This window comes from Danio aesculapii, chromosome 14, assembly GCF_903798145.1.
Source record: "Danio aesculapii chromosome 14, fDanAes4.1, whole genome shotgun sequence".
Classification (NCBI taxonomy): Eukaryota; Metazoa; Chordata; class Actinopteri; order Cypriniformes; family Danionidae; genus Danio; species Danio aesculapii.
Genome location: NC_079448.1, coordinates 24,228,396 through 24,250,264, shown reverse-complemented (window position 1 = coordinate 24,250,264; position 21,869 = coordinate 24,228,396). Strand labels below are relative to the sequence as shown.

Below are 21,869 nucleotides of genomic sequence, written 5' to 3'. Positions count from 1 at the left end.
ATCATGACATTCCCTTTAGGCCCGATAGTGGTGCTAGATGGGTGTGTCACTGTTAAGGACTACCGAACCATTCTGGCTGACTATGTGCACCCAGTGGTTCAAACATTGTATCCTGATGGCAGTGCCGTGTATCAGGATGAAAATGCACCAATACAAACAACAAGACTAGTGACAGAGTGGTTGGATGAACATGACACCTGCACAGTCACTAGATCTAAATATTACTGAGGCACTTTGGGGTGTTTTGGAGGAGTGACTCAGGAAATGTTTTCCTCCTCCAGCATCACATAGTGACCTGGCCACTATTCTGCAAGAATGACCCAAATCCCTCTGGCCACTTTGTAGGACTTGTATCTGTCATTCCCAAGATGAATAGTATGGATGCAGTACTGGTTGCAAAAGGAGGCCCTACACAATACTAATGAATTATTGTGGTCTAAAACAGGCGTTTCAGTTTTATGGTCCAATCACTGTACGTGTGTGTGACTTATGTTGCTTGGGTATTTTTGTAGAAATGGCCAAAAACACATTGTTTGAGTGAAAATTAGTTTTTTCTTTTTATGCCAAAAATCATTACAATATTAAGCAGATATTCCATGAATATTTTTATTTTATTTATTTTTTCGACTGTAAATATGTAAATGCTATTTTTTTTTTAATGTTTTTTTATATACTACTGCAGGTTAAACACGTACTTTGTATTTTTGAATAACAGCTGAAGCTAATACGCTGATTATATTCAGAACGACTAGCTGGGGATTTTACTCCAATAGCATACATGTACTGCAGTTTCTCGTGTTACCGTACTTAAGCCAACAAAACAAAACCGAAAAACAAGTTTTATGAGAACACTCGAATACTGAAGACAGCCAGTAAACACAAAGACGAGCGACTGGACGCCTTATTTACCTTGTCAACTGCGCCAGATTCTCATTATACTGAGCTCGTGAGAGGCTTAACGCATGTGACGTTTCTTTTTGACACACTGACCTACTTTTGTGCGATACGTGCGCGTGCGTGTGTGTAACACTCCTTTGAAGATTATTTATTAACTCACTCAGGTAACCCAGCAAAACTAACAATATCCTAATAAGTATGTCATTTGATTTGCGATCTATAAATAATCTATAAAGAAATTACAATCACAATAAAACCCCTAGGATTAAAAGTGCATGCTCATGAAAACACAGTGATTTATTTAAAAGCATTTTTAAATTAATTATTACAAAAATTACCCATATTGATTTAAGATTTGAGCTGAAATTACATCCATTTGAAGCGCGCGCCCTGATAAGTCTGATACATGTTTTCAGGAGCTCACGTGCCCGCGCGCTCCCCGTGCAGAGCAGTGGAGCTGTGGAAGGGACTCTCTTTATAATGGGACGCTGCTGAGCAACAGAGAGACACTCAGTGTCACTGATCGTGTTTTGGTATAGGTAAAACTTCACCCAAATCAGATTCGGCGTGTCCGGGGATGGTATGCCTTTCTATGTCGACGCAGAAGGTTGGAACAAGTAAGTAGGAAATTCGTAGTCAACTGCTAATAGCCATGTTTATCTCCCGTACAGAATATTGTTTTGAAGATATCATAGTTCGGACTGTTTGTTTGTGTGAGTCTTGGGCGACATACAGTATAGGCCTACATTGGATATACAGACAGAAAACAATGCTTAGAAATTGTCCAATGTGTCATACTGACCTTCAATGTGTTGACCTTTAAATGTTGTTTAGTTACAGTATGACACTAACAGTATACAGTATGTGTAGATAGATAGATTAATAGATAGACTGCATGCTAGTTCTATTTAGTAGCCTATCTATCTATCTATCTATCTATCTATCTATCTATCTATCTATCTATCTATCTATCTATCTATCTATCTATCTATCTATCTATCTATCTATCTATCTATCTATCTATCTATCTATCTATCTATTATTATAGTATTTTATATTAGTATTATAAAGTATATGAGTTTATATTGTGCTGCAACTTTACTTTTAATATACATTGTAATAACTTATTAATAACTTACTTTAATTTGATAATTTGAAAAATTATCTAGAGTTTGGGAATTTTTTTGGGAATGCACTTTTAGCTGCATGAACTCCAAGATTTTTAAAAACCCATATATATTTTTGAATCAGCAACCTTTTGAATAATACATTAAAAAAATTGTATAATTGAAAATGTATAGATATTAAAATATCTATACTTCATTCTAACATTTCTTACTTTTGCAGGGGTTTCTACTGGTCTCAACAGGTCATAATTCAACCTTTTATCAAAAGTTACAGCATCAAAAATGTCTTAAAACAGATTAGAAAATCATAATCTTAAAATAAACTAAAAAAATGTATTTTTCAATATTGTTGGGTTTCTAATAGTGATATATAAACATTGTTACATTACATTGTTACATCTAAAGGGCACCTATGATGCAAAATCAACTTTTAGAAGCTGTTTGGACAGAACTGGGTGTAGGTATGGTGTGCTGTGCCCAGAGTCATATTGAAGCGATATAAACACAACAAGTCTCTTTTTTTTAATTTCCAGATGTAAAATAGGATCCAATCCCAACAATTTTGAGGCCCACCAAAACATGACATTTTCTCCTTTTCCCCTCCCATTGAATTTATTGACAGCCGCCTATTAACATGTCTCAATAGTAATGCATATAATCATAACCACAAGGCAGGATTTGCAAAGAAACTTGGATCAAAAGATCTGTTCCAACTCTCTGTGATCAGCTGCACATCAAGAATGACTTTTACAACTTTAAAACGTTTTTTTAAAACAGTGCATGTTTGTAATAAAGAAAAGAGAGTAAAATTGCTATGCAATTCATAACTGCTGGAATCACTACAGCTGCATAGGACCACAACTATAAAAGAGGATGCTTCAATCCTGGTTTGTGGACGTTAAATCAGATTTATTTTGTACAGTAACATAATGGATATGCAGTACATACAGCAGTGTGTATTAACTTGTATTCTGTCACATTTGCTGCGAATAGATGTGCAAAAATTGTTGTAGAAATGCTTGAATAAAATCCACAACAAATACATCAAACAACGATTGGGACACTTCGTGCTTCAATTTTACTGTGGTATTTCTCAAAAATGGGATCTGTGCTTTATCCATGTCTGTCACTGACTGCTGTTTTTCTGATGTGAAGCATGAGAAGCAGACTTGCATGTCAGAATTGTGGGCAGGGAGAACCAGCTCGTTTGCTTTTACAGGCACAGGCTACAAAAACAGCAACAATTTTCTCAGACCCCAAAAGAACATTTGTCGTAGAGTATAATAAATTATTTGATGGGCATTTTGAGCTGTCCTTTAAGATACATTTTCTTATGATGCAAGATGTATTGAGAACAAATTAACTCTAGAAACATTTATTATTATTACCAATACTTAAAACAGATGTGCTGCCTAAAACTTTTAGTAGAAACCACACTTTTTGTTTAGAACACTTTGCTGCTCAAATAAACAACATTTACTTCCTTAATTACTTGTTTAAATAAACAGAAATAAGAGTTTGCATGTTCTCCTCATGTTCGCGTGGATTTCCTCCGGGTGTGCCAGTTTCCCCCACAGTCCAAAGACATGCACTAAAGGTGAATTGAAGAAACTTAACTGACCATAGTGTATGAATGTGTGTGTCTGAGAGAGTGAATGGGTGTTTCCCAGTACTGGGGGTTCACGAGTTAGTAAATTTTCAGTGCTTGGTTGTGGCTGGAAAAACATCTGCTACGTAAAAAAACATATGCCAGAGTAATTGGCCGTTCATTCCTCTGTGACAACCCCTGATGATGAGGGAATAAGCCAAAGGAAAGTGAGTGAGAAATATTATGCAAAATTCTAAATGCATTTACTGACAATTTAGATCAGTTTAATGTGGTCTTGATGAATATTCATTCATTCATTCATTTTCTTTTCGGCTTAGTCCCTTTATTAATCAGGGGCCATAGCAGCATGAACCGCCAACTTATCCAGCATATGTTTTACGCAGCGAATGCCCTTCCAGCCGCAACCCAACACTGGGAAACACCCATACACTCTCGTTCACACTCATACACTACAGCCAATTTAGTTTATTGAATTCACTTAAAGCGCATGTCTTTGAACTGTAGGAGAAACTGGAGCACCCAGAGGAAACCCATGTGAACACAGGGAGAACATGCAAACTCTACACAGAAATGCCATCTGACCCAGCCGGGGCTTGAACCAGCGACCTTTTTGCTGTGAGGTGATCGTGCTACCCACTGCACCACCGTGACGACCGTCCTGATGAATAATTACATCTAATTATTTTAAAAAGCTCTAATCTCAGACTTTTGAACAGAGCGGAATAACAGTGGTTAAAAATCTGGTTGTTGATTGTTGAATGATCAACATTGCGCCCTCACGTCATGTCCCTTTAGAGGACCAGTACTGTAACAAATCAGCTGTCACTTTTGGAGAAGGCACCACAAGTAAATAAGAAGATAAAATAAAGTTATTGCTATATTTCCCCAGTTGATTGATTGCATTAAGAATTCAGATTTTTAAAGGTTTCTAAAATGTTTGGTTTGAATATGTACATAAGGCATTATTTCATTAAACATGCAAATTTGCATACATTTACTGCACAAAAATCTGAACATTATAAGTAGTCAGATTTAAAATTCTTGTTTAGTACTTTATAGAGGGGACTCTGTTTTTAGCACTTAATAATTTAGAAAAGACTGCAAACCTTTTCAAATTATATTGTAATTGAAACCTACAGACACAAATTGATAAAATAAACACCTACAATTGAATTTAAACACATTTTAAATACTTAAAAAGTTTTATACTTTCTATCAAAGTAAAATGTGTAAAATCTATCAAAAAAGTGATTAGGCAGGAAAAACTACTCTTTCGCCTTCAATGTTTCACCTAAAAAATAAAAATTTTGTATCTTGGTATGTCAGGGTAAGAATTAATTCCTTATGAGTTCAACTTCATGTTATCTAGTGCGCTCTAAATGAATGTCATCACATATACATCCAAAAGCTGTTCAGTTAGTCTCTGAATCCTATTGTTTTTCTTCTAAACAGGATGAAAAGAGAAAGATCAAAGTGTCAGAGCTTCCCCCCATTAGAGGGCAGAAACAAGAGACACAGAAGCACCGCACCAGTGTATGCCCAGACAGGCTCCACCAATTTACAGAACGCCACAGAGGAGACATGGGGCAATCTGCCACACCACGTGGTCCTGCACATATTCCAGTATCTGTCTCTGGTGGACCGGGCTCGAGCGTCTTCTGTGTGCCGCCGCTGGAATGAAGTCTTTCACATCCCAGATCTGTGGAGGAGGTTTGAGTTCGAGTTGAACCAGCCGGCTACATCTTACCTGAAGTCCACACATCCGGATCTGATCCAGCAGATCATCAAGAGACACGCTCAGCATCTGCAATACGTCAGCTTCAAGGTAGGACTGTCTGAGAAAGAGCCAGACTCTTATAGCAGTTACACACTTTTGGCACCTTTATCCAATAGAAAGTACACACTTTCCCAGGGTTCTTGTTTTCATTGTGGATCAAATTCTCAAAATTGGTGTTGCTAATTTCTCTACTTTTGGAGCTAGAGGAAGGTGTGTGATTTATTTAATGAAATATGGAGTAAAATTCTCAAGTTGAGACATAATTACATTTTAGTGCAGCAGTTTTAAAGTGGTGGTGCACTATGATATCATATTTTAAACAACATCGCTGAATGTAATACGCTCAAAGTTCAATGCAAAGGGAGACATTGGCTTTTACAGAGTTAGCTTAGCAAAGCCTACAGCAAACAAAGTTTGGGGACTACAAAAAAAATACATCAGGGTTAGTGAGATCACAAATGCTTGAGGTTACGTGCAGCGAAGGGGCGTGGCCAGAGGCGCTGTTATGTTATAGCAGAGAGAGCTAAAATGCTATCCAAACGCTGCTATTTCCACAGAGCGTGTTCTGTTTCTGTATTTGGGCTTGCAAAGGACACGACATAAATAAAGAAGTACTTACAGTTTAATTTTAATTATGTTCCAGAGAATTATAAAAATATATAGCTCGCATTTGACAAAGGAGAGCTTTCAAAATCTCTCCCATTTCAGTGCTAGATTCGGCTAAAAACTCTTCAAAGAAGGAGCAGCTCCAACCATAATAGAAGAAGCTGTGGTTTGTGAGCCACAACTTGTAAGTATTTTATTTGTTAAAATTGATCAATTACATGCACAGTTTCTACCGTTAACGGTATGTTGTAGCAAGGATGTAAACAATGAGAGATGCTGTTTAGCACTGTTAACAATTTAGCTACAAGTTCATATTTATCTGTCAAATTGCTGTAAACAACCACAATCTTCAGCAGCGCTGCAGTGTCTCTCTATGCAGATGCTTTCTGTGCGTTCTACATCTCAAATAACGAACTCACAAAAGATATGTGAACGTTTCATATTACTTACACATGCTTATAACACGAATATATATGAAAGACACTTGTCAGATTTATTTTAGAGAGCAGGCGTAAAGTACAGCTGTGTCCTCTTCATTTTCTGTGTAACTCAGGCTCAGACTGACACGGCTACACTGACTGACAGTATTCACACAGCAGAGGCACAGCGCGTGGGAGTAGAGGCATGACTGGATGTGACGCTTCCTGGTGATGTGGAGCCGATCTGCGAATCACAGCACATTATGTTAGCTGACCAATCAGATCCTCTTGAGGGTGGGCTTTCGGAGGAACTAGGAAATACGATTGTTATTTTCATGATGGCTGAGTAGCCTTATATAATTAAAGTAAGATATATATAAAAAAAGATATATAAAAAACAAATGAAGCATGAGCACACATTGCTTTACATCTTATAAACTCAACCAAGCCTTTACAGTACACACTGGACCACCCCTTTAAAATTAAAAATTAAAATTTCTGCATTATTACTTCAGGATTCAGTGTGAGCCATTAGAAATGATTTGTATACATTTGAAAACATTTCTTATTATTGTTAGTGATGAACACAGTTGCTGCTTATATTTCTTTAGAGACCACAAAACATGCTTTTGAGCATTTACTTGATATTTTAGGAATGTTTTTAATACTGGGGTCTGAGGGACCCCCAAATGGCCTCAAAAGAGTGCTGAGAGCTGTTGAAATGTTTGGAGAAATAGCATAAAAATAGCATAAAAGAATAAATTAATATAAAAAAGCATATCTAACAACAGTGTAAAAGAATCAAACATAAATAAAATATATTACAAGTAAAATAATATTTATAGTAGAAATTACATGATTAAATAATGTTTGAGTAAATAAATATTCCAAAAAGTTATTAAAGGGCACCTATGATGAAAATCATCTTTTGTAAGCTGTTTGGACAGAACTGAGTGCAGGTATAGTGTGTCCACAATTATTATGGGGGTGATATAAACACAGTAATTCACTTTTTTTTTAATTTCTTGATGTTAAAATAGGATCCAAATCCCTCCCATTTTGATGCCCACCACAATGTGATGTAGGAGTGTGGTTTTTCCCACCCACCAAATTGATTGACAGCCACGTATTAACATGTCGCTGTAGTAACGTGTATAATAATATCCACAAAACAGGACGTGCGCAAAGAAGCTGGGATTAAAAGATCTGTTCAGCTCGCTGTGATCATCAATCATCAAATGTGATCAAGAATGAGTTTTACAAGTTTAAAACATTTTTAAAACACTGCATGTTTGTAATAAAGTAAGTTAAAGACAGTAAATTTGCTGTAATTCATCACCACAGGCGCAAGTCAGTATACAATTATAAGAACATGCTTTAATCCCAGTTTGTAGACACTAAATCAGGTTTTTTTGTACATTCACATAACAGAATTTTGTAACAGCATTGTGTGTGACCCATCGTTGCAGAAAGGCATGAATTAACTCCACAACTAAGACATCAGATAATCATTGGTAAAGTTCTTACTGTAGTATTTCTCACAAATGTTACGTGAAATCTGCTTCCTTCAAGTTTGTCACTGTGCTTTTTATCTGACACAGCAGGAGACGGAGACACTCTGACAGGCACGTGCACAGTGGGCGGGGAGAACTAGCTCATTTGCATTTACATTTACATTTACATTTAGTCATTTAGCAGACGCTTTTATCCAAAGCGACTTACAAATGAAAGGCACAAGCAACAAAAAACAACTACAATGCTCAGAGCTGTAAATTACAAACTTCTGAAAGTTATAATAAATTATCTGATGAGTGTTTTGAGCTAAAACTTTACAGACTTTTTCTGGAGACACAAAAGACTTATTTTAAATCTTAAAAAAGGGGTAAAATAGGGGCCTTTAAAACAAATAAATTCAAATTAGATAAATAACAAAACAAAAAAAAAATAGAAGAATAGATAGAAGGATAGATATTCTAGATACCTTTGACCATAGGCGGATCGTGTGTAAGGCTGGGGAAGGCTTAGCTTCCCCCTGGCCAGAGACCATGGAGATAGCAGCAAAGAAAAAAACTGCATTGAAAACGTAATGGGTGTAAGGCGGAATATGAATGTAATTTAATGTTTATGATTAACAGAACACTTTAGTTATTGTAAGTTTGTCAATCAAATTCAAAGTCCCCCTCGGCACAAAAATGGAACTGTCCAACTTTGCACTGATGAGCGCTGTTTTTGACTGGAGTTCGCAGCATCTCTGAAAACAAAACAGAAAGTGCTGGCCAATAGACTTTTCTGATTTGCTGGTCAAGGACGTAAGAAATAAAATGGCAAATGAGTGTTAGAGAAGAGGTATAATAACTTGTTTAACTTGTTTTCAGTATTAAATGAAATGCCTTATTTTGGTTGTTTCATTGTAACGTAGTATTCTAACCAGTGTAGTAATCTTGATTGCATTTTAATTCTGCTGTGTTTTCTACAGGGGTGATGGGAAGTCAAGATTTTAAATTATGTTTTAATTTGTATTTTGAATAATATGAATCTTGTTTAAACAAACAATTACTGACGCTAGCTACTGACTCCTAGATCACCTTTACTCTGCAATGGTTGCCTATAATTTATTGCAGCCTATAATTTTACAACAGCCTGTGATAACGCAAATAAACAGCTAGTTTATGTTGTCATATTTTCATTGTCTTTTTTTGTTGTTTCTAGCTAAATAAAGAAAAATAAGTTCAGTATCCTAATCACAGTTTAAAAATGCTTATTTTTATATATTTATTGTTGAATTACAAGTTCAGTTTTCGATTGGCCTCGTGGCAAAGTGAATGATTTTGCATTCTTGACACATTTTTGCAATTTATTTATTTTAGCAAAAGGGTTGGATATTCAAAAATGCCACTTGTTAAATCAATTAGTATATTACCAGAGATCATAAATATAAGAAACAAGCTATTATACACTTATAGTTTAAGAGTCCACCCTATTTAGGTCCACTCATTTTAAAACTTCTGGCCCCTGGCTGCATATCGAAAGTGACTATAATAATTAAATGAATCTAATAAAATAATTTAATGTGCGTGTTGAATATAAGACGTTTGTTGATAGGCGGTGCTTTTGTGGAAACCTCTTCTTGGTCGGTCGCAAATCTTTTTAAATGCCTTTGACGTTTTATGATGGAAGTCCCTCACATGAGGATTGACCTTTTTTGGGGGATGTTTTTTTTTTAATTGCTACAAAAGTATTTCTTTGCGTACAATCGAAGAATATAAAAAGAATGTTGTCATGAGTATATCAGGTCCTTGAATCATATTCAGTCTCTTGTACATTACATTATTATGTGCTTTTAGGGACCTGCACGTACATTGCTAGCTGCAGTTCACATAATGACCACAGGGGTCGCTGATAGCAAGCGTTTCTCAATTCCACATAAAGGCCTTAAAATATCTATTAGACCTGAAACAGGGATACTTAATAGTTTTTATATATAAAATAATAAAACATATATGGATATGCTGTTGTTTTTTCAGGTTGACAGCTGCACAGAATCTGCAGAAGCAGCCTGCAACATTCTCTCTCAGCTGGTGAACTGCACCATTAAGACACTGGGTCTGATTTCCACAGCGCGGCCGAGCTTCATGGACGTATCTCAGGTACAACAGAAACACATTTACTCTTTACCATACAGCGTTTGCTTGTAGCTGAATATAACATCAAACATCTGTTTTAAACCCAGTCGCTAGTAAATATTAGAATGTCGCCACTGTCAAACTTGTGCAATTTCACCCTCTACAAAACCCTGACAGCCTGAAACGCTGCAGTAAAATCAGTATTGAAAGTGACAAGTTGAGGCTCGTTGTAGTGTATACTAGTCACAAAAGATTTAAGAACAACAACTGCAAAAAAAAAAAAAAATGTGTGTCCTTATTTAACTGTGAGGCACTGACTTAATAGTGGGATTTTTACAGGATTAGTAATGGCGCTGTAATGTCAGTTGCAGCTCAGGATCTGTTGTTTGTGTGCTTCTTTTAACTTACTGGCGTCACAGTAAACAACAGTCAGGAAGATCTGGATGAGTCAGTGCCCTTACCTGGAGGCTTGATTATCCTTCAGTCGTCATTTCACTCTCGTCTAGTGTACTTTGTTGAGGTCAGAGCCATTTTCTCCAGAGAGGAAATGGCTCCTCAAAACACCCTGATGAAGAAATAATAAATCAACAGGATGAACAGAGGCTAACAACCAGGCTTCAGAAGTGCATTATCATATTCTCTATATGGAAATGGATTTTTAATGATAATATATTTCAAGACCGAGATCTATTAGCCCTGCTTGAAATCTGTATTCTTTTTCAATATGTTTCACAGATCAGGGACATTTTTTCATGGTATTTACTATTCTGTGAAAACTGCTGGGTTCCACACAAATACATCATGTTGTCCTAACACAAATTAAGTTAACTTAATTATTTTTAAGTTAAGTGGATTGAACATCAAACAATCAAGTTGTCCTTCAAAAAAAGACTCAAGAATTGTGTTGATTCAGCTTATTTTAAATAAGTGGCTTCTTGAAGAGATAAGTGGCTTCTTCTTTTAGGTTAATTTTAAGGTCAAAACTACTGAGGTCAATATTATTGGCCCCTTTTAGAAAGGATTAGTTTTGATTGGCTACAGAACAAACCATATTGTATAGATCACTGTTGTCAAAAGACTAATTAACCTAATTAATCCACCTTAATCTGAATACAAGTATTGTAATGTGGAAGTGGACCTGCTGACAAGGGAGGTGCAGATTCAAATGCAGGTTTATTGAGAATGGTCAGGCAAGCAACGGTCACAATCACACCGAACATTTCAGAAGCGTTTCGAGACCTGGTGAATATTCATTTGGCTGACAGGGTCAGAATAAAACTCTGTCTCATATAGCCTCATGGACCGTTCGTGTGCACAAAGTTACTGTGCTGCAAATGGCTTTTGGGTTTGAATCTCGACTTGTACAAATACGCCGAAATTATGATTTTATGTATTTTAATAATGTTACTGTTTTATGGTGTAGTCTAGATCAGTGTTTCCCAACCCTGTTCCTGAAGGCACACCAACAGTCCACATTTTCAATCTCTCCCTAATCAAACACACCTTAATCATCTTATCATAACATCAGAAGAGACTCCAAAACCTGAAGTTAATGGGTCAGATAACAGAGACATCCAAAATATGTACTGTTGTGTGCCTCCAGGAACAGGGTTGGGAAACACTGGTCTAGATAGTATACCGCTGCGGATACACCATCAATACAGCATAATTTTTGTAACACTGTATAACAATAATTATTATTTTTACAGTACTGTGATGGTTGGATTTATGGTTGGGGTAGACATTAATAAAATACAATAAATGGGAAATTTAATGAATAACATACATACTTTTTGTGGACTGCAACCGAATATGATCTAGCAACAATCTACCCTGTTTTATGACCAAAACAAGATAGATTTATTCACAAAGTGTTCAATGTTAGACAAATGTTAAAACAAAACACGTTACAACAACAGAGCATTTTCAACCTAACATCTATAGCTGCATCACCCTGAGTTCGAACCTATTATCTCTACATGCTTTATCTCTGCATGATTTGTAATCCATATAACGGCAAATTTGTAGTTCTTTAGTGAACTGTGATCATAACAAGTATCTTATAAATAGGCACGGGATGATCACCGGTTTCAAGGTTTACCGCGGTTTGGAGAGGTCATGGTTTTAAAACCACAAGAATTTTCTGCCATAGGTATATGTAAGTTTTTTGTTGTTGTTTTTGTTTTTTAACATCTACTTCTTTTAGTTTTTAGCCTTTTAACCACACGTCGTTAAGTGATGCAGACACAAATTTAGTTTTATTACTTATTATTTGTATTTTCATTTATTCATTTTCTTTTTGGCTTAGTCCCTAACTTATCCAGCATATATTTTACGCAGCGAAAAATATATTTGCCCTTCCAGTCGCAACCCATCACTGGGAAACACCCATACACACAATCAATTTTAGCATACTCAATTCACGTGTACCACATGTCTTTCAACTTGTGGGGGAAACCGGAGCACCCAGAGGAAAGCCACACAAACACAGCGAGAACATGCAAACTCCACACAGAAATGCCAGCTGACCCAGCCGAGCCTCGAACCAGCGACCTTCTTGCTATGAGGTGAATGTGCTACCCACTGCGCCACCGTCTCACCCTATTATTTGTATTTATTTTTATTAATTAAGCCAAGAATATAAAGAACTTTTAGAAACATAAGAGCATTTGCGCACACCTTGTTTTTGCATCTGTGTTTTCTTTCTCCAGGCAGAAAAGAAAATCTCTTTCTGTGATTGGTCATGTTTCACACTCATTTGTTTTACTGTATTTCGATTTACAGCATACTGTATTTTAATGACGCATGTTTTACTGTTCCAAAATATTTTAAATGTTTCTTAAAATAAAATATATTGTGTTCAATGAGGGAAGAATTGTTGTTTTTACCCAGACAATTAAAAAAAGAAAAAAAGAAAATATTTTAGAGCAGTAATCACAATAACGTGAAACCGTAATATTTTTATCCAAAGTTATCATACTGTCAGATTCTTATACCGGCCCATGACTACTTCTAAATAACTAATAAAATGTTATGTACTGTCATCATAGCAAAGACAAAAGACATTAGTTATTACAAATTCATTCATTAGTTCATTTTCTTTTAATTAGTCCCTTTACTATTCTGGCGTCACCACAGCGGAATGAACCGCCAACTTATCCAGCATGTTTTTACACAGCGGATGCCCTTCCAGCCGCAACCCATCACTGGGAAACATCCATTCACACTCATTAGCTGGTTGACTCAAGAAGGTCGCTTAATTAATAAAAATAAATACAAATAATAGGGTGAGACGGTGGCGCAGTGGGTAGCACATTCACCTCATAGCAAAAAGGTCGCTGGTTCGAGCCCCGGTTGGGTCAGTTGGCATTTCTGTGTGGAGTTTGCATGTTCTCCCTGTGTTCACGTAGGTTTCCTCTGGGTGCTCCGGTTTCCCCCACAAGGCCAAAGACATGTGGTACAGGTGAATTGGGTAAGCCAAATTGTCCGTAGTGTATGTGTGTGTATGAGTGTGAATGGATGTTTCCCAGTGATGGGTTGCGACTGGAAGGGCATCCGCTGCGTAAAACATGTGCTGGATAAGTTGGTGGTTCATTCCACTGTGGGGAACCCAGATTAATAAAGGAACAAAGCCAAAAAGAAAACGAATGAATGAATGAATGAATGTTTAACAACTTGAAGTTGTGTCAATACACTCTGCTCACTCTTAATAAGTACATCAAATTACATAATGAAGGGCATATGCAGTATTCATTAATTATAAGAAATTATTTGAGTTATATATTAAAATTCCAAACATTAAGGAATTGTAACCACGGTCAATTACATTTAAATGCTCATAGTAAGATTCAAGATAACTTTTTATAGGTTACACTGCATTATTTGCATATTATTCACACAATGGGAGAAGATTGTTCATAACTCAATGATTCTTCCTAATTTTTTTATTCTCTTTTCAATTTTTCTTTCAAAAAATATGTGTCATATTTAGATTTTTGTATCAACATTATTGAATAGCCATGTAAATGTGATGTAAAAATAAATCCCTATTTCTGAATTTGTGGGGGGAAAGCTCCTCTCAAGCAATTTAGGTGATCATGTATGAAACAAATAATAATTCAAGTTAAACGCTGGTGATGTATAGTTGTGAAACACTCAACATATATCAGGATTTTTAGTAACTGTTGATTTTGGAAGTTTGGACAAAAAGGCATGTACAGTAATTATTTAACTAGTAACTTTAATTAGTAACTCCCATAAGAAATGTTGAACAAAATAAATAAAATATTTTTAAGTGTTGAAGTCCTATTGTAGTGTTTCATCAACTCACAAACTGACTACTAATTCTTACATTCACCTCACTCTGGGAAACCCTGATCTAATTGATCATTTTATGCATTTTAGATGTTGGTATTAAATAAAAGAATGTATTTTCCTTATTTTTACTTTTAAAGGTTTAAAAAAGATTAAATAAGTAAATCTAAGTCATCTAAAACTAGTCAGAAACCTACAATTAGTAACCAAGATTGTTACGAACTAGTATTTTCATCATATAACAGACAATTTAACTTGCATATGCAGTATATACGTACATATACACTTGATAGCAAAATGATTAGCCCTCCTGTAAATGTTTATTTGTTTTCATATATTTCCTAAGTGTTGTTTAATGGAGAGATCCCCCCCCCCCCCAAAAAAAAAACATTTTAGTTTTTTAAAGCATAATAGTTAACATCATAAATATAATTTCTAATAGTTCATTTCTTTTGTCTTTGCCATGATGGCAGTACATAATGTTTTACTAAATATTCACTAGTATTTAGCTTAACCCTTTATTGGCCCACAGGTGACCCAGATTTTCTTACTTTATTTTTTTAATGTTCCCATAAACCGTGATGAAAAATAACCTTAAACCAGAGATGCCCAAAGTAGGGCCTGCGGTCCAAAGTTGGCCAATTGTAACCACTGATTTGGCCCACCATCTTATCTTTTTTTGATAAGCAAAAAAGCTAGCAAACTAAATGTTTCAATTAAATGAGATTTTAAAATGCTACGCAGAAGACATCGGCGAGCAAATCAAGGCAAAACCTAGTGTAACTCCATTCTGTTAAAAAATTAGATTGTTTTTGTTTGACTGTAATAAGTTAATTATAAAATGTACACAAAATAATTATACTGTACTAGTTAATATAAGTTATTTTTAAATATTATTAAATAAATTAGGAAATTACTCATGGCAACTATACTTATCTTTGGCCCACTAACCTCAATCAAGTTTGGTTTTTGGCCCTTTTTTGGGCACCCCTGCCTTAAACATATGAGCCTTCATAGACCCCCGCTGGATATATGTGGAAATTGCACTTTCTTTTTTTTTAACAGGACGTTTATTCTCTAACCTGCAGATGGCAGTATTTTCCCTAAATTATGAGCCAATATCCAGAAACCTTTTAGATTGAATTTAGGTCAGAATTTCAGCGATTCAATTCTTTTATTCATAAGCCAAATTATGGCATAGTTTCATGTTTGTTTAGTATATGGGTTAAATACAAAGTTAGGAAGAAAATGTTAAAAATGTATATTTCCTTATGTAGGCTAACTATTCTGTAAAAGCCAAGGATCCTAAGTGTGATTTTCTCCATAAAGAATTTCTCCAAAAGAAAAATACAAGAGCAAATACTGTGAAAATGCTCATTCCTCTATTAAGCATCACAGAAAGAATTGAAATATCGCAGGAGGGCTAATCATTTTGTCTTCAACAGTAGATTGACATGCTTTACATTGAACTGATTGTAGTTTGGTTGTGAATTCTTCATGACTTTGTTTGTAAATAAATACTATTATATGCTGTATACCGTGTATCGTTTTATTAAGACATGTTATTAGGGTTGTGTTTATAGGTCAAGACAATGTACCAGCATGCCTACAATACAAATAGCAGCACAGCAGGGTGACCTCAATGAAATAATGAAATAATGCCTCGTGTAAAGGCTATGGGAAGCCAGCGGCACTGACTTTGCCCGTCTTGTCTGGTCTGTTCTCAGTCACACTTTGTCTCGGCCCTGACGGTGGTGTTTGTGAATTCCAAGTCTCTATCCTCTATAAAAATCGATGACACACCGGTTGATGACCCGTCCCTGAAGGTACTGGTCGCCAACAACAGTGACACGCTCAAGCTGCTGAAGATGAGTAGCTGTCCGCATGTTTCTCCTGCAGGTCAGTACGTCACCGTCTGAGTCATAACACATCTAATAGGGGAGAATATACACTGCTTTGAAGGCAACAAGAAATCGGCTTTTTAAAATACCTCTTCCTGTTCTTACTGTGCACGATTTTAATTACTTAATTTGCTTATTGACAAACTAATATAAGCTTAAGTAGGGTTGTAGAATACTGTACTGCAGGTGTGCTTAAACTCACATTTGAATATCTATTTTATTACATTTTTTATGATTATTCTTTTGATGTATTCCACCAAAAAGAGCAAACACACCGCTCTTTTTAACCACAACACATTTTCAGGTATATTTAATTTTACTGTAAGAGTAAATTTTGTTTCAATTAAAATTAAGGATTTTTGCCAAAAATAGCAAGAACTCCCCCTTTTTTAAGGGAAGGATTTATTGTAAAGGTTTAGTGTTAAAGCACTGATTTTCTTCATCAAAGTTTATTTGATAAACTCCCATATTAATATTGTGTGATATGATTTGGCTAAGATAAATTGGCCTTACAATGATTGGCATTTTTTAAACCATATTTTTATTTTATTTTTTATTTTACTTTATATCTAGGTAGAATAGCGCTATTCTACCTAGCCTACTTTACTGAGGGGACGTTTTTTTTTTTTTTTTTTTTGTCAAATAAGTTTTTTATTTGGTCATTGAATAAACTTACAATAATCACAGATTCCAGCATTAGTTTTCTGATATGCACACATTTACAAAAACAAACGAAAACAAAACAAAAACAAACACCCCAAGCCCAGCCTGGAAGTATACAATACAGTGATAATCAAAACAACTTTTTAGTTACAATACATTGCTTTGGGAGGAAGAATTCCCCATAAAGTGACAAAAGAAAGGGCCCCAAATCTTCTGAAATTGTCCAATGTTGCCTTTTAAAATATATCCGGTTTGTTCCAAGTGCAGAGTAGATATCAATTCTTCAAGCCATAGTTTTGCAGTTGGAGGATTAACATTTTTCCAGTATAATAATAGCAGCTTTTTGCCTGTAATCAAACAATATGTAAGGAATTTCTGTTGTGCACTGCTCAATGACTATGTTCAATCAGAATGTCCTAATATAATAAGCATTGGGTCAGGATTTACGTGTTGATCAAGAACATCTGAAAGCACTTTAAAATCCTCATTCCAGAATGCCTGTATTTTATGACTGGATTCAAAACTATGAGATAAATCAGCTTCTTCTGATTTGCACTTATCACAAATGGAAGATATATTGGGGAAAATATATGTAATTCCTTTTTGGAGAAATGTAGCCTATGTAGGACCTTGAACTGGATGAAGCATAATCTAGTGTTGATTGATCGCTTATCAATATCCTCTAAGCTATTTTGCCAAATCTCTTCCGAAATTTCGATGCCAATCTCTCGTTCCCATTCTTTCTGATCATCTTTGCAGTGGCTGCAAATAACCTTTCATAAATTAGAGATAATTGATGTTTGTGTCCCCTGAACTGTGTAAGACAATCATCAGCAATTGAGGGCAGGACCTCCTCTAGGGAAACATTATGTGTACGCAGGTGAAGTTGGTTTTATATTCACATTGGTTCATTTTTGAACAATGACAGCCTGTGATGCCCTCCCTATATTGTTTACCATGCTACTTTAATTATTCGCACTCAAATGGCGTGAAAGTGGCTTAGTAAAAAGTGAAATTCCTGCACCCCGCCGGCCAACCACACAGCAGAGTTGCTTTAGGACAAAGCATGTGAGAGAGTGAGACTGATGAGAGAGTGATGACAAGTTTTGCTTGCTGCACAACTGAAAACATGCTAGATATAATACAGTTTTTCCTTCTGAATTGTAGTATTATAAAGTACTATGAAGTTTTTTAACTGGCGAATTACATGAACTAGTGGGTCTCTGTAATCTTTACCATGCGTGTTCGTGTTTTCAGGAGGCATGGCTTTGGACGACTGGGGAGGGATGTTATTTTGAGAGATATTATGCTAACCAGTTAGCATCTAGGCAGATCACCTACTACACCTTTAACTAATTAACTAGTAACTAATAGCTCTTAACGGTTACATTTATTATATACTGTATAAACATAGTTAACCTGCATTATTAGTAATCAATGACTTTTTTTGAAGTAACTTCCCCAACCCTGGTCCTATAATTATCTCCCCTCGCTTATGAACACAAGCTCACCTGTTGGCTTCTTGCTCATCCAGGCATCCTATGTGTGGCTGATCAGTGTCACGGCCTTCGGGAACTGGCTCTTAACTACCACCTGCTGAGCGACGAGCTCCTGCTGGCGCTCTCCTCTGAAAAGCACGTCCACCTGGAGCACCTGCGCATTGATGTGGTGAGCGAGAACCCGGGCCAGACTCAGTTCCACACCATCAAGAAGAGCAGCTGGGATGCCCTCATCCACCACTCGCCCCAGGTCAACATCGTCATGTACTTCTTCCTGTACGAGGAGGAGTTCGGGCCCTTCTTCCGCGAGGAAACACCCGTCACACATCTGTATTTTGGTCGAGCGGTCAGCAAAGACATGCTGGGTCGTATCGGACTCAACTGTCCACGACTGGTGGAGCTGGTGGTGTGTGCAAATGGGCTGGAGCCACTTGACGAGGAGCTGATTCGTATCGCAGAGCGCTGCAAGAGCCTGACGGCCATCGGCCTAGGTGAATGCGAGGTGACCTGCAGCGGCTTCATGGAGTTCGTAAAGATGTGCGGAGGGCGATTGAGCCAGCTGTCCATCATGGAGGAGGTGCTCATCCCAGACAACACCTACAACATTGAGCAGATCCACAGCGAGGTCTCCAAACATTTGGGCCGCATTTGGTTTCCGGATATGATGCCCACATGGTAGATAAATCCAAACATTTCGACAAATCCACTCCAGTCTACCTATGTAAACAAGCCGTTTGCATTTGGCAGGCATGGCAGCCATTAGGCAGAACTGGGTAATTAAAATTTAGCATGGGAAACGGAACATCTGACTCTACATCTGGATCATTAGTGTGGAAGTGCTGCTGTAGTAGAAACATCATTTGTGATTGGATCTCGACGATGGGATTTGAATGCAAAGTGTTTACAGATCCACACAAGTGCACGCACATGAAAGCCGTACTTTCTGTGGTATTCAATGGGCACAGAATGACTCTGTGGGACTTGTTAAAATAACCTGTATTTTGTGACATAACCGGAATACTTTCAGCTACTAATTGTTGAAAAAAGATGACTCACTTTTCTCCGTTTATAACAATAACAATCTGCGAATCCAATGGTAATTTGGTGACACTTTACAGTAAGGTTTGATTTGTTGACATTCATTAACTACATTAGTCAACCTGATTGATCTACAGCATTTACTATTCTAAGATAACAATAAGCTCAACATTTGGTAGGTCAAGTGTTAGTTCAGACAAAAATGTAAACGTGCTTATTATTTACTCACCCAAATGTGGTTCCAATCTCCTGAGACCTTCGTTCATCATCAGAATACAAGTGAAGATATTTTAGATGAAATCAGAGAGCTTACCCAGCAAACAATTCTGTATTTAATAGACGTCTAATAGACATCTAAACGTAGACAGCTTGGCTAAAACAAGACTAAACTGGGGCTGTCAGTGAAAATCTAATAGGCATCTAGAAATATCCCAAAACTAGAATAGTCGTCAAATAGAAAGAGATTAGACAGACTTTATATGTGTAGTCATTCATCTTTAGTCTAGTTTTGGCACATTCTTATTTGTCTATTAGATTTTCACTGACAGCCCAAATTTAGCTTTGTTTTAGCCAAGATGACTATGTTTAGACGTCTATTAGACATGTTTTAAAAACAAAAAATGTTGCTGGGTACTCACTTTCCAACTTCAAGCTTCCCAACTCGCATTGAGTCCAGATAAATACCAAAGAAAAAACATTCTCAAAACAGTGATCATGAACATGCGCAATATACTGACACTGAGGAGATTTTAGTTTTATGTGCACAAAAAGGATTCTCGTAGCTTGAAAATATTCAGATTGAACCATTGAAGGCTTATGTTCTGTTTTGAGGATGTTTTTGGTACTTTTCTGAACTAGTTACAGATGAATTATTATCAGTTCTCTGGATCTAATAAGTGTGTTAATAGTGTTTATTTTAGAAACTACTGAAAATGTGTCTTCAAATATGAAGAAATTTAATGTCTCTAACAATAACAGAAGGGGTTTAATAAGTGAAAAGAGAAGTGAGCCTTGTCAAGTAAGGTTTTTACCCAAACTCGAAATTAGTCCTCTCCTTTTAAACTATACAAATAGTATAGTATGCTAAAAACAGCATGTTAGCCAAGTAGTATGTCCGAATTCCTAGAATTTGAAAAACTGTTTGTGAGACGTACCCGGATGACGTACTACTTCCGGTGAGATTCTGAAGTGTGCATCTGATGGACACTACGCTGTCCCATAATACACCACGAGAGAATTCATGAATGGGAGTGAAGCGACGCAACTGGCACGGGTAGGTCATGTGATGATGACAAAATGGCGGATGTAGTATGTCTGAGTTCCATTCATGCTACTTATATTAATACTGTATAGAACATACTTTTCTAATGGTCAAATAGTAAATTTAAATTCAAATGCAGTACCTACTGAGTAGTAGGCAATTTTGGACGCAACTATTGTGAGCATACACCCAGATCAGTGGGTAGCAATAGCTTCCCGAGCCCGGGGAGCAATTAGGGGTTAGGTGCCTTGCTCAAGGGCACATCAGCTGGGTATCCAAGATGTAGAGAGTGTGATTCATTCACTCCCTCCATCTTCTGTTCCTTTTGAGACTGGGAATTGAACCAGCAACCTTTGGGTTACAAGTCCAACTCACTAACCATTAAACCCTTTAATAACTGCCTCTAATACCTTTAAAAAACAATAACTTGTCTTATTTTTCCCAGGACTGTAGTTCTAAAAATGTTCTTAAAATAAAATAAAAGCACAGTGCACACCATGACTATTACAGTATAACGGCAAAGAGCAACAATTTAGTTGGAAAGACTTGCACTTTATTTTGCTCTAGTCAATGAACAATAAAGACACTGACAGCAGAATTAAATCTGCTTTAAAGAGCTTGAGCATTTAAAGTAGCAGACAACAAAACTGCAGCATGTGATCATAATAAACAGAAAAGCATTGTCCACTCATGTGGCTGGTAGTGTGCTAATGTAGTACAGTATATGCTAACGCTAATTTAGTATAGTTATTTATATAGTTATCTTGCAGGCTTAAATACACTTTTTATTTTAGAAATATTTGTACAATATTTCTCATTGTTCATGTAAATCAGTGGTTCCCAAAGTGGGGGTCGCGAGACAATGTTGGGGGGTCATTTGGTGATTTCCAAAAAGATCATATATGTTATTAAACTATTAGAATTATTTTATCCATAAGCTACAAGATAAAAATAGTATTTAATAGTTACATAAAATAACAACATGCAAATAAAAAGCCATCAGCCTTTCATTTCTTTTTGCATTGGATTGCGACCCCTGGGGTTACTATGCTAGATTAATGACAAAGCAACAGTGTTAATTGCAGCAGATTGATTTTACCTCACAATGTTAAACTTTGACACCTTTACGGCGCTC

At 36.4% G+C, this 21,869-nt stretch overlaps 1 protein-coding gene across 1 annotated transcript; it reads left to right on the top strand.

Annotated features, from left to right (window-relative positions):
* The first annotated feature begins 1,358 nt into the window (after positions 1-1,358).
* fbxl3l (F-box and leucine-rich repeat protein 3, like) lies at positions 1,359-21,869 on the top strand. Its single transcript, XM_056472350.1, has 5 exons — positions 1,359-1,514; positions 5,086-5,458; positions 9,960-10,082; positions 16,100-16,271; positions 18,471-21,869. The coding sequence occupies exons 1-5, from the start codon at positions 1,480-1,482 to the stop codon at positions 19,112-19,114; spliced, it is 1,347 nt and encodes a 448-aa protein (XP_056328325.1). The 5' UTR covers positions 1,359-1,479; the 3' UTR covers positions 19,115-21,869.